Genomic DNA, 12,798 nt, shown 5'->3' with positions numbered 1-12,798 from the left:
TTTAGAATATCCCAGACCTTGCTCTGGACTTCAAGATTTTTGAAGTTCAAAGCAGATGTGTGAGGAAGAAAAAACATCTGGTGGGGAGAACTTGCTTCATTGCGTGACGCTCTTTTCCTACACTATTCAGCAGAGCGTCTGTTGAGCAGGTTGGCAGGTTTGATAATTAATTAATGATGAGGGAGTGAGCCACGTATCTGAGGAACTCAGTTTTGCCCCTTACTGCTTCTTTCTTCCCCACATGTCTGGCAAAGCCTTCAGAGTCTAGAATCACTGATCCCACAGTTGTGTCTCAACTCAAACACTTGTCTTCAGGCTTAATTAGCTCAGAGATATAAACAGATGGATGGCTTGGGACTCAGAGAGTTTAATGTTGAGCAATGCAGTTTTATTATCAGAGAATTTTAAAATTTTTGTTGGAGAAGTACATCAAAAGTTAAAAAATGCCTTTAAAAAAAACCATAGAATTTTGAAAATAAATACTTGAAGGTGACAGGGTTTTGTATGTCTCTCTGATATTTGTGTATTTTTCTTTTTGTAACTTTTTATTAAAGTATAATTTCAAACTTACAGAAAAGTTGCAAGAATAGCTTTTACCCAGATTCACCCGTTGTTTTTATTTTCCCCCATTTGTTTTTCTATCCTTAGTCCTTCCTTCTCCTTTCTTCCCTCTACACACACACACACACACACACACACACACACACACACTGAAGTGTGCATTTTTTCCCCTGAACTATTTGAAGGCAAGATGGATGTTAGCTATCTTTACTCCTAATTCTTCAGTGTATATATCTTAAGGACAAGCCATGCTTCTAAATAATTACAGTACAATTATGAAAATCATAAAATTTAATAATGATACAGCATTATCTAATCTGTAGTCTCTTTTTAAAATCGTCAATTGTCTCAGTAACGTCATTATGACATCCTGTACTCCTAGACCAGTGCAGGATAGCACATTACATTTAGTTGTCATATCTCCTTTAAATGGGAACAGTTTCTCAACTTCCTTTGTATGTTTTGACTTTAACATTTTTGAAGAGTTCAAACCAGTTATTTAGTAGTGTTCCTGTATCAGACTTGTGTGGTATTTCCTCAAGCAATTTGGGTTCTGCAGTTTGGGCAGAAGTACCACAGAAATGGTGATGTGTCGTGTGGTATCTTAGCAGGAGGCATGTGGTGTTGATGTTCTCTTAATTGGTGATGTGAGTTTTGATCATTTGATTAAGGAGGGATGGAGATTCATTGGTTTCTCCACAGTGAACTTATACTTTCCCCTTTTACATTTAGTAAGAATTTTATGGAAAGATACTTTGAGACTATGTAAATAGCTTGCTTTTCTTCAAATTGGCACCTACTAGTTTTAGCAACCATGATGGTTTTCTAACTTGTTATTTCTTCTGTATTAGTTGGCATTCTGCTTCAAGGAAGAGCTTTCTCTTCTCCCCCGTTTATTTATTCATTTATTTATTTGCATTAGTATGAGCTTTTTGGTTCTTATTCAGTAGTGATAATTCATTACTATCATTATTTATTTTGATACTTAGATTGTCACTGATTTGGCCAGTGAGAGCCCCTTCAGTCTGATGTCTGGGTCATTTTGTTAAGTTGTCATCATTCTTTGAGCACTTCCTTATTTTCTGGCACAGTAAGATGTTCCAGATTCATTTTATATTTTCTTTGCCCCAGCCCTGGAACGAACATTCTCCAAGGAATCCTGGTTCCTTTTCATGGAGAATGGTATTTAGAAACCAGGACTGTGTGTGTGTGTGTGTGTGTGTGTGTGTGTTGTGTGTGTGTTAAAGGAAACTACGTTATGGAATATTACATGTGCTAAATCATTGTGTACTGTATGTATGAGTGTGTGGTGCATGTGTGTGTTTAAGGTTACAAGTTTCAAACAGAAGAGCATTTATTTTACATGTAATAATCATAAGTTTTGACAAGAAAGAAATACATTTTTCATTTCACAGTAAATGGCATTACACAGTTTTGAGTACTAAATCATCTTGACATTTATGAAGGACCAAATGGAAAGTAGGGAACTAAGTGTGTTAAAATATAAAGCTATCTTTAACTGTTCTATTAAAAAGCAAAGATTTATTTTCCATCTGTGATCTGAATGTGCCTATTTGTGTTCTCTTCCATGGTAGTGGAATTTCTGTGGAGCCACACGACAGAGAGCATGTGTGTTGGATATATGTCAGCCCAGGATGGGAAAGCCAAGGTAAGTGGGAAAATTGGGGCATAACTTGAAAAACTTGCAGCTGTCGCATGAACCTCTAACCAGTAAGGTTGATAAAAATGTATTTTTTCAGCATCTGTTGGGCAGTAGCTCTGTGATCTTTAAGAGAACCTGTTTAAGAACAGTTAATGATCCCAAAGAAAAACAGCAGATCTTTTTAGCTTTTGATGACAGAGCAGAGGAGATTAGGAAGCACTACCTCCCCTTTGTTTTTCATCTTGTTCTTCCTCATTCATTGTGAATAGCTAGAAAAGAAGAAACTGGGAATTGGGAAGAGAAAATGGGAAGAGAGTTGATGGGCTGATAGGGCTGGGTGGTTTTGCGGGAGCATTGGAATAGATCAAGGAAACAGGTAAAGCCAAGTGCCTAGACAGCATCCTGCATGTGTGAGGGTGGAATTAGCTCAGGTGCTTGCACATATGACTTGTCTAGTGCTCTGGTGTGTTCTGGTGCACCCTGGCATGGTGTCCTTGTGGGCAGAGTCAACAGTCTATGCCTTCTGTGGCATACGCCTGCGGCATGTGTCCCGCAGTGAGTCACAACAGTCACACAGACATATGCAGCTATTCATGTGTTTCTTGGTTTCCCTGTATCCACAATGGGTGAGTCTGGAAGTAAGAAATATAATTTATGGATTTTAGTTTATATTGGCCTCATGTTCTTCTTGTTCATAAAATTTTTAGAAACAGCTGTGGCATATGATGTTTACTTGGTATTAAAGTGCCTCAATTGCAAAGCTATGTAGTTGGGTAGTCTCTTCTAAAGGATATAATTTATTTGCACATTTGGAAATAAAAGTAAGGAATCTTATGATATTAATGTCTGATATAGATTGAATCATTAACAAATCAAGGATACATGTGACAAATTAAGGATACATGTCAATGTATTGCTTATTTATTTGTCATTTAACTAATGAATCCAGTCTGGCCTCTATATTATCCAGCAAGCCATATTTCAGGTGCTCAGTAAGCCAGCAAGCCAGTAACATCACAAGGCTTCTGTGAGTAGAGTGTACAAGAGCATTTCATCAGAAAAAGATTGGCTTTTATTTGTAACAGTATTCAACTGAGTTCTCTTCCTCTTTGTGTTACCTTCATCTAGTACAATATTCATATTCCACTAGTAGACTTATTTCATAAGAGAAGGCACAGAGATTTCTTTGTTTCATAGTATATACAGAAGAAAATTATAGTTGCTTGTTTTAAAGGTGACTTTTGAGGGGCGCCTGGGTGGTCAGTCTGTTAAGTATCTGACCCTTGATTTCAGCTCAGGTCATCAACTCATGTTCATAGTTCAAGCCTTGTGTCAGACTCTGTGCTGACCTTGGAGGAGTGCTTAAGATTCTCTCTCTCCCTCCACTCCTCAACCTCCCCTGCGCCCGGTTGTGCTTGTTTTCTCTCTCTCTCTCTTAAAAAAAAAAAAAAAAGATGATTTTTTGACTTGAGAGTAATATTACCTAATAGAATTTTCTGTGATGACTGAAATGTTTTATATTTATATTGTGTTGTCCAGTAGGATAGTCACTAGTCACATGTGGCTATTGAGCACCTGAAATATGGCTAGTATGCCTAAGGAACAGAATTTTAAATTAGTTTAAACCTAATTTAAATTTCTTAGTTTTAATTTAGATAGCCACATGTGATGAAATAGCTATCATATTGAACAGCATAGGTTTAAAGAAAGAGTAGAAAATGGTTATTCAAATAAGTATTTTCAGAACATTATTTTCTTCCCAATAACAAAACCATTCCCAAATATAGAATAAGCTTGATAAGCCACAGTAATGGCTTACAAGGTTTTAAGTTTTCTCACCTTTTACACATTGATTCTGAGCTAAAATTGCTTTTTAACAAAAGAACATGTATGAGCTAGACCTAAGTATTGAAGCCAGTCTTATGGGGATACCACCATGTTATTAAGTCCTTTGTGTGGAAATGTTCTACTTATCCCTGCTGGTTGTCTGTGGGAGACACCTTACTATTTAACATGAAATATGAGTAGTAAAGAGAATGGAGAGTCCTGCACCGAGCCCAAAGACATTTGGCCTATAGTCGCATTGCTTGACATCTGGTGGACGTGGTTTTCATATTGCTGGTAAATTCTCCAGCTGGTAGTCTTGATTGGGCCAACAGATACAGCTGCTCCTCTTGCCTCACTTGTAAGTTATGTTTTTGACCTTCCTTGCAGAGAGTTAATCCTGTTCCCTTTCTTCCTCCTTTGAGCCCTGTGGCTACAAATGCTTTCCAGAAAGAAAAAAGAAAGAAAGAAAAAAAACAAAACAAAACAAAAAACACTAATGCTTTGGCTGCTGAATTCTGTTGATAAAAAAAAAAAACAAAACATCTCTTCTGTCATAAAGGCTGGAATTTTATTGTATTGCAAGTAAGACAGTGTTATAAATGAGAAGCTGGGCTCAAAAGAGAAAGGGGCAATAGCAAAGTGTAGAGAAAGTAAGCTTTCGGCCTACTCCTCTGATTTCCTGATTTTTATGAAAAAAATTGTTGAATTAATGGCATGCCCGTTCAGCATGATGACTGGTCTGTGAAACATGCTCTCACATGATGTTGAGATCTTTGGTAGCAAATGTGAAAGAAGGCATCTTTATAAACCCCACAACCAAACAACAACAAAATGCACACATTTTTTAAACTTAAAAACTATTTCTAAAAAGTTTTTTTCCTTTCCTTTTCTTTTTTAAAACTATGGTCTTCTTGTTACCAAACACAGAAACTAAAGCCACCTAGCCAATCGAACATTTTACATAAGCCAGCTATGTTCAGTCCAAAGCCTTGAAGTTAAGCTCACCTCAGAATCATACTGCTTTAAAAATGCTGGATAATAAATATTATTGTAACAAGAATCCATATGCAATTTGAATAAATAGAGGTAGGCTCTTTATAAATTTCTTTCTTCTCTTTTTTATAGAACATCCTTTCAATTATATCATTTAATTTCTAAACATTCTGTAGCATAAGTTAAAGAGGTTTTTTTTTTATTAAACCAAAATTAGGGCATTGATACCAGTTGCATTTAAAAATCAGATTGCCTATGTCCTACCCAGATAGTAATGAACAATTTTTAATAAACACCCAATGTGCATGGACTACTGTAATAAAACAGGTGTTAAAACTGGCATGGAACTTATTCAAGTGTAATAAGTGAAACCTAGGTTTCTTTTACTATATGGAGGTCACTTTTTTATAACAATAGTGAAACTACTGTTATAAAAATTCATTCTTTTTTTTTAAGATTTTATTTATTTATTCTTGAGAGACGAGAGAGGAGAGAGAGAGAGGGAGGGAGGGAGGGAGGGAGGGAGATAGGCAGAGACACAGCCAGGGGGAGAAGCAGGCTCCATGCAGGGAGCCTGATGTGGGACTCGATTCTGGGTCTCCAGGATCAGGCCCTGGGCTGAAAGGCAGTGTTAAACCTCCCAGCCACCCGGGCTGCCCATAAAAATTCATTCTTGAGGAAGAGCAGGCTATTTATGGTCTTAATGTGTCTCCTCACAGATTTCTTATTAGTTGCAGAGAAAAATAATAAATATATAATGGGGAAACCAGGCAACAGCTTGACCTTGTGATCAAAATTAACGTGACCAGTGAGGAGCAGATGGACATCATGTGTCTCTGGATGTGATAACCTGAGAAAGACACAATATCACTTTTGTAGTATTCCATCTGGAAGTGTATAACCTAAATCTAATCACAAGGAAACATCAGACAAATCTAAAATGAGGAACATTCTATGAGGAAAGAAAAAAGGGACTATATTCTTCAAAAACTGTCAATGTCATAAAAGACAAAGGCTGAGGGAAATGCTCCAGGTTAAATACTATAGTATTGGCAACTAAATGCAATATTTGATCCTAGACTGGATCTTATATGGGAGGGGGGAAATGTTACAAATGCTAGGTCAATTTTTAGATAGTAAAAAAGTATTGTATCATTGTTTACTTTGTTTATTATAACTGTACTGTGGTATAGAAACAAATATCCCCACTCTTAGAAAATACACACTGAAGTATCTGGGGATACAGGGCCATAATATTACAATGTCTTCTTGATGGTTCAGAAAAAATATGTGGATGGATGGATGGTTAGATAGTAAATTACAAAGTAATGGAACAAAATGTTATCAATAGGTGAACTTGAGTAAAGTAAGTATGGCTGTTCCTTGAACTATTCTTTAATTTTGAAATTATTTTTGTATAGAAAATTTTAAAAATGTATCACGTTTGGATATTATTGTACATTCAATTAGTTTTGAAGTGAGTAAGTGTTGGAATGAGTTCAGTGCCAGGCGGTTGGAGCTTGGGTTCTTCCTCCATAATTCATACTTGGTGTGTTCACTCTGCCTCTTGGGATCTGAGAGGTCTCATTTGTAGAATGAGAATAAGAATACCTTACTATGCCTTCAGTCCTTCCTGGGATAAAGTATGATAACAACAAAGAAAATCTATCTCTCTAAATACAGATGACTGGATTCTATGAAGTCCTTGGTATATTATGGATATATTGTATGTATTATAGATATTTGTATATATTATGACCTGTTACCCCTGGATGCTTGCCTCCAGTCTGCAAAGTCCTAAATTCTACATTCCAGATTACATAAGCAGTTATGCTGTTATTCAGTTTTCAGTAGAATTTTTACAATCTCAGTGTAGTATCTAGCATGTTTCATTTTTTTTGAAGATAGTGTCTCAGGCTTAAAAAAAAAATCTCAGTAAACATCTATTTAGAAAGGATAGAACAGATGGGATTCCTGAGAGTTTTTTGTTAGGCTTAACTTCTCTAATAAAATCGTAGGAGGAAGACACATATAAAATGAAAGGTAGACAAGAAGAAGTTATCAAAAAATTAAGAAAGACATTCCCTCTCTAAATTTAAGTTGAAGAGACTTTTACTCCTACTCCCAACAATGAGAATGAGCTGGATGAACTATAAAATCATAAATTTAAAAAATCACCCCAAAAAGCTATGAATATGCTAGAAAAACCTTAACAAAGTCCCAGAAAGAGACTTTTAGGAGAAAAAATAAATAAACTCTTGACTGATTTATTTCTGGCAGAACAGTAGGAAGAGGAGTAAAACTGACATAGAAAAATATAAAGAGAAGCCAGCCAAACTTTTAATGAACTATTTGTAGCCTTATGTGAGCTGGTGTGACAGATTAAAATATTAAGAAGCCCCAGTCACAGGGTGAGTCTTGCACCCACCACCAGTTCTTCCCTATGAAGCCTTCATTAAATGAGCACACCAAGGGCTTAGGAGCATGGCAAAGAGCTGAGAGTGATTAATCAAGGGGTGGAGGATTTGCACCAAGTACATGACAGTAGCCAAAGAAAGACTGGAGGTAAGGCAGGAGAACTGAGAGACCTCTCCCTGATGTATAGTGGCCCTTTATCAAGTGCAAGGCAATTACAAGAGAAGGCTGGAATAAAGAAAAGAAATGAAAAGAAACCCTCCTCCTTATTCCTACAAGGTATACAGGACTTTCAAGGGCAAGGCAGCATACTATTGAATGCTAGTGCCTGGGCAACAGAGTGAAGAAATATGTCATGGCATGGGAAGCTGGGGGAGGTTTTCAGAGCAAAGAGAAACCTAAGCAACCCAGAAATCTGGTGACTGCACTATAAACAATGATAAATCTCCCATGATTAGATTACCGGCAGCTGGATTATAAGACACAGAGAAATCTTTGGAGTCTCATCAGGGCCCAAATCCCAGACCTTGCATAAGGGAAATTCCTGATCCAGACCTCAGAATAGTGAACTAAATCTAAAACTTCCACAAAGCCCAGAACCAGCTCACCTAGAGATTAGACTGACTCAGAGTCCTAACTTAGAGGAAGGGAATTTGCCATTTTCTTAGGATAAGTATTATCTATTTTAAATATAATTTACTGTTCTTTTACGTGCAATGTCTGTCCTACAATAAAAATCATGAGTCCTCTGGGGCACCTGGGTGGTTCAGCCAACTCTTGATTTCAGCTCAGGTAATGATCTTACGATCCTCGAACTGTCCCTGCATTGGGCTTCCTACTTATAGGGGGTAGTCTGCTTCAGTATTCTCTCTCTCCCTCTGCCCTTCCCCCTATTCTCTCTCTTTAAAATAAATAAATAAATCATAAAAAAAATTTATGAATCCTCTGAAGAAAAAGAAACTCAGGGGTGAGGGGCAAGATGGCGGAAGAGCAGGGTCCCCAAATCGCCTGTCCCCACCAAATTACCTAGATAACCTTCAAACCATCCTGAAAATTTACGAATTCGGCCTGAGATGTAAAGAGAGACCAGCTGGAACGCTACAGTGAGAAGAGTCCGCGCTTCTATCAAGGTAGGAAGACGGGGAAAAAGAAATAAAGGAACAAAAGGCCTCCGAGGGGGAGGGGCCCCGCGAGGAGCCGGGCTGAGGCCGGGGCGAGTGTCCCCAGGACGGGAGAGCCCCGTCCCGGAGGAGCAGGAGCTGCACCAACCTTCCCGGGGGAAAGGGGCTCGCAGGGAGTTGGAGCAGGACCCAGGAGGGCGGGGATGCCCTCGGGCTCCCGGGGACACTAACAGACACCTGCGCGCCGGGAGAGTGCGCCGAGCTCCCTAAGGGCTGCAGCGCGCACGGCGGGGCCGGAGCAGCTCCGAGGGGCTCGGGCGGCGGCACCGCGGAGGGGGCTGCGGGGCGGGAGCGCGAATCCAACAGCGCAGGCCCCGGAGCACAGGGCGCCGGGACACAGCCCAGGATCCGGCCTCCCCCGGGACAGGCAGAGGCCGGGAGGGCCCAGGACAGCAAGGACGCTCCTGCCCGGAGCTGAGCAGATCAGCGGCCCCGCCCCGGAGCCTCCAGGCCCTGCGGACGGAGAGCCGAGAGCCCCGAGCCCCATAGTTCCTGCAGAGGCTAAATCCAGGCTTCCAGAGTTGCCATAGCAACTGCGGCTGTTCCTCCTGGGGCCCCACGGGGTAAACAACCCCCGCTGAGCCCGGCAGCAGGCAGGGGCAGAGCAGCTCCCCCAAGTGCTAACACCTGAAAATCAGCCCAGCAGGCCCCTCCCCCAGAAGACCAGCTGGACGGACCAGTGATACTCCCCCGTGTTCCAATACAACTTGTTTTTGGCCACTCTGCACTGAGCAAAATGACTAGAAGGAAAACCTCACCTCAAAAGAAAGAATCAGAAACAGGCTCTCTCCCACAGAGTTACAAAATCTGGATTACACTTCAATGTCAGAAAGCCAATTCAGAAGCACTATTCTACAGCTACTGGTGGCTCTAGAAAAAAGCATTAAGGACTCACGAGACTTCATGACTGCAGAATTTAGATCCAATCAGGCAGAAATTAAAAATCAATTGAATGAGATGCAATCCAAACTAGAAGTCCTAACGACGAGGGTTAAGGAGGTGGAAGAACGAGTGAGTGACATAGAAGACAAGTTAATGGCAAAGAGGGAAACTGAGGAAAAAAGAGACAATCAATTAAGGGACCATGAAGACAGATTAAGGCAAATAAATGACAGTCTAAGGAAGAAAAACCTACGTTTAATTGGGGTTCCCGAGGGCGCCAAAAGGGACAGAGGGCCAGAATATGTATTTGAACAAATCCTAGCTGAAAACTTTCCCAATCTGGGAAGGGAAACAGGCATTCAGATCCAGGAAATAGAGAGATCCCCCCCTAAAATCAATAAAAACCGTTCAACACCTCGACATCTAATAGTGAAGCTTGCAAATTCCAAAGATAAAGAGAAGATCCTTAAAGCAGCAAGAGACAAGAAGTCCCTGACTTTCATGGGGAGGAATATTAGGGTAACAGCAGACCTCTCCACAGAGACGTGGCAGGCCAGAAAGGGCTGGCAGGATATATTCAGGGTCCTAAATGAGAAGAACATGCAACCAAGAATACTTTATCCAGCAAGGCTCTCATTCAAAATGGAAGGAGAGATAAAGAGCTTCCAAGACAGGCAGGAACTGAAAGAATATGTCACCTCCAAACCAGCTCTGCAAGAAATTTTAAGGGGGACTCTTAAAACTCCCCTTTAAGAAGAAGTTCAGTGGAACAATCCACAAAAACAAGGACTAAATAGATATCATGATGACACTAAACTCCTATCTGTCAATAGTAACTCTGAACGTGAATGGGCTTAATGACCCCATCAAAAGGCGCAGGGTTTCAGACTGGATAAAAAAGCAGGACCCATCTATTTGCTGTCTACAAGAGACTCATTTTAGACAGAAGGACACCTACAACCTGAAAATAAAAGGTTGGAGAACCATTTACCATTCAAATGGTTCTCAAAATATACCCTAAAAACTATAGAACACTTCTGAAAGAAATTGAGGAAGACACAAAGAGATGGAAAAATATTCCATGCTCATGGATTGGCAGAATTAATATTGTGAAAATGTCAATGTTACCCAGGGCAATTTACACGTATAATGCAATCCCTATCAAAATACCATGGACTTTCTTCAGAGACTTAGAACAAACTATTTTAAGATTTGTGTGGAATCAGAAAAGACCCCAAACAGCCAGGGGAATTTTAAAAAAGAAAACCATATCTGGGGGCATCACAATGCCAGATTTCAGGTTGTGCTACAAAGCTGTGTTCATCAAGACAGTGTGGTACTGGCACAAAAACAGACATATAGATCAATGGAACAGAACAGAGAACCCAGAAGTGGACCCTGAACTTTATGGTCAACTAATATACGATAAAGGAGGAAAGACGATCCACTGGAAGAAAGACACTCTCTTCAATAAATGGTGCTGGGAAAATTGGACATCCACATGCAGAAGAATGAAACTGGACCACTCTCTTGCACCATACACAAAGATAAACTCAAAATAGATGAAAGATCTAAATGTGAGACAAGATTCCATCAAAATCCCAGAGGAGAACTCAGGCAACACCTATGAATAATAGTGAAAGGGAATATAAGGGAAGGGAGAAGAAATGTGTGAGAAATATCAGAAAGGGAGACAGAACATAAAGACTTCTAACTCTGGGAAATGAACTAGGGGTGGTGGAGGGGGAGGAGGGCGGGGGGTGGGGGTGAATGGGTGACGGGCACTGAGGGGTACACTTGACGGGATGAGCACTGGGTGTTATTCTGTATGTTGGTAAATTGAACACCAATAAAAATTAATTTATAAAATTAAAAAAAAAAAAAGAAACTCAGTCAACAGAAGCTTATGACCTAGATATTGGAATTAGTGGAGAAAGACTATAAAATAATTATGATAAAAGAAATAATAAATAGAAATAGTATAACTGAAAAATACAATATCACAAACAAAGAACTTATTTGATGAGCTTAACAGGAGATCCGGGTGGAAAATATGATTAGTGAACTTGAAAACCAGTTGGTATAAATTGCCGAAACTTAAGCACAAAGAGGAAAATGAATTTGAGAAACTTAAAAGAGTGACCTGTGGAACTTGACAAGTGGTCTAAAATATGTGCATTTGGAATTATATAGCTGTAAAGTAAGACAGTATGTTAATATTCGAGTGTAGTTTGAGATAAGGATGCTTCTTTAATTTCTAGAATAACAAATTTAAACATAACAAAAAAACCAGTACGAGACATGTAAGAAAGTATACTACAGAATACTCAACCAAAAAAATAGGTTGGAAAAGAGGAACAGAAAAATAAAGAACATTTTAGACAAATAGAAAACAAATACTGAAAGAGTTAAACTCAATTATATTCATAATTACATTAAATATGAATAAACTAAAATACTCAATTTAAAAGACAGAGATTTTCATATTGAATAAAAACTCAGAAGATCCAACTATATAGTGTTTATAAGAAATGCACATTAAATAGAAAGGCTTAGACAAAATTGACAGTAAAAGTGTGGGAAAAAAATGTATGTGCCAACACCAAGCATAAGAAAGTTGGTGTGGCTATATTAATGTCAGACATAGGAAACATTATGAGATAAAGCAAGACATTTCATACTGATAATATGGCCAATTCGTCAAGAAGACATAAAAATTCAAAAGGTGTATGTACCTTATAAATGAAGCAAAAAATTGAGGGGAGGAACAGACAAATCTACAATATAGTTGGAAGTTTTAACATCCCTCTCTCAGTAATAAGTAGAATAAGAATTAGTAAATATATGAACAACACTATGGTCCAGCTTGACCTAAGTGATATTTATAGTTACCACACTCAACAAGTTATTCTTTTCAAGTTCATAAGGAATACTCACCAAAAGAAATCCGAAATTATTTCAAATGGAATGATAATGGAAATAATATGTCAGAATTTATAGGACACAATGAGACATTAAAAATAAAAGTATAACTTTAAATGCTTAGAGTGGAAAGTTTAAATAAATGAGTTAAATTTTCATCTTAAGCTTTAAGGAGAATAAATATGAAATAATCAAGATAAAAGTAAAAAAAAATAACTAAATTAAAAATAGAGAAAAATCAACAAAGCCAGAGATTGGTTCTTTGAAAAAAGTTAATAAAATTGTCATAACCTTAGAAAGAATGGTCAGAAAGAGAAAAATAATACAAATTACAATATCAAGAATAAAAGGAGA

At 38.5% G+C, this 12,798-nt stretch overlaps 1 protein-coding gene across 7 annotated transcripts in view; it reads left to right on the top strand.

The window, feature by feature from the left end:
• Positions 1 to 12,798, top strand: part of TASP1 (taspase 1) — a 321,618-nt gene that overhangs the window by 217,001 nt on the left and 91,819 nt on the right. For all 7 annotated transcript variants that reach the window (XR_008667003.1, XM_055345390.1, XM_055345382.1 and 4 more), the window contains one exon: positions 2,157 to 2,230. Coding sequence is in view for 6 of the 7 variants with exons in the window: in XM_055345390.1 (XP_055201365.1) it covers positions 2,157 to 2,230 (74 nt within the window). In the remaining variant the exon portion in view is untranslated. Of the gene's footprint in view, positions 1 to 2,156; positions 2,231 to 12,798 lie in introns of those variants that run through there.

Source organism: Nyctereutes procyonoides, unplaced genomic scaffold, assembly GCF_905146905.1.
Source record: "Nyctereutes procyonoides isolate TBG_1078 unplaced genomic scaffold, NYPRO_anot_genome, whole genome shotgun sequence".
Lineage (NCBI taxonomy): Eukaryota > Metazoa > Chordata > Mammalia > Carnivora > Canidae > Nyctereutes > Nyctereutes procyonoides.
The sequence above is the reverse complement of the archived record's forward strand: the minus strand, read 5'-3'. Positions and strand labels throughout refer to the sequence as shown.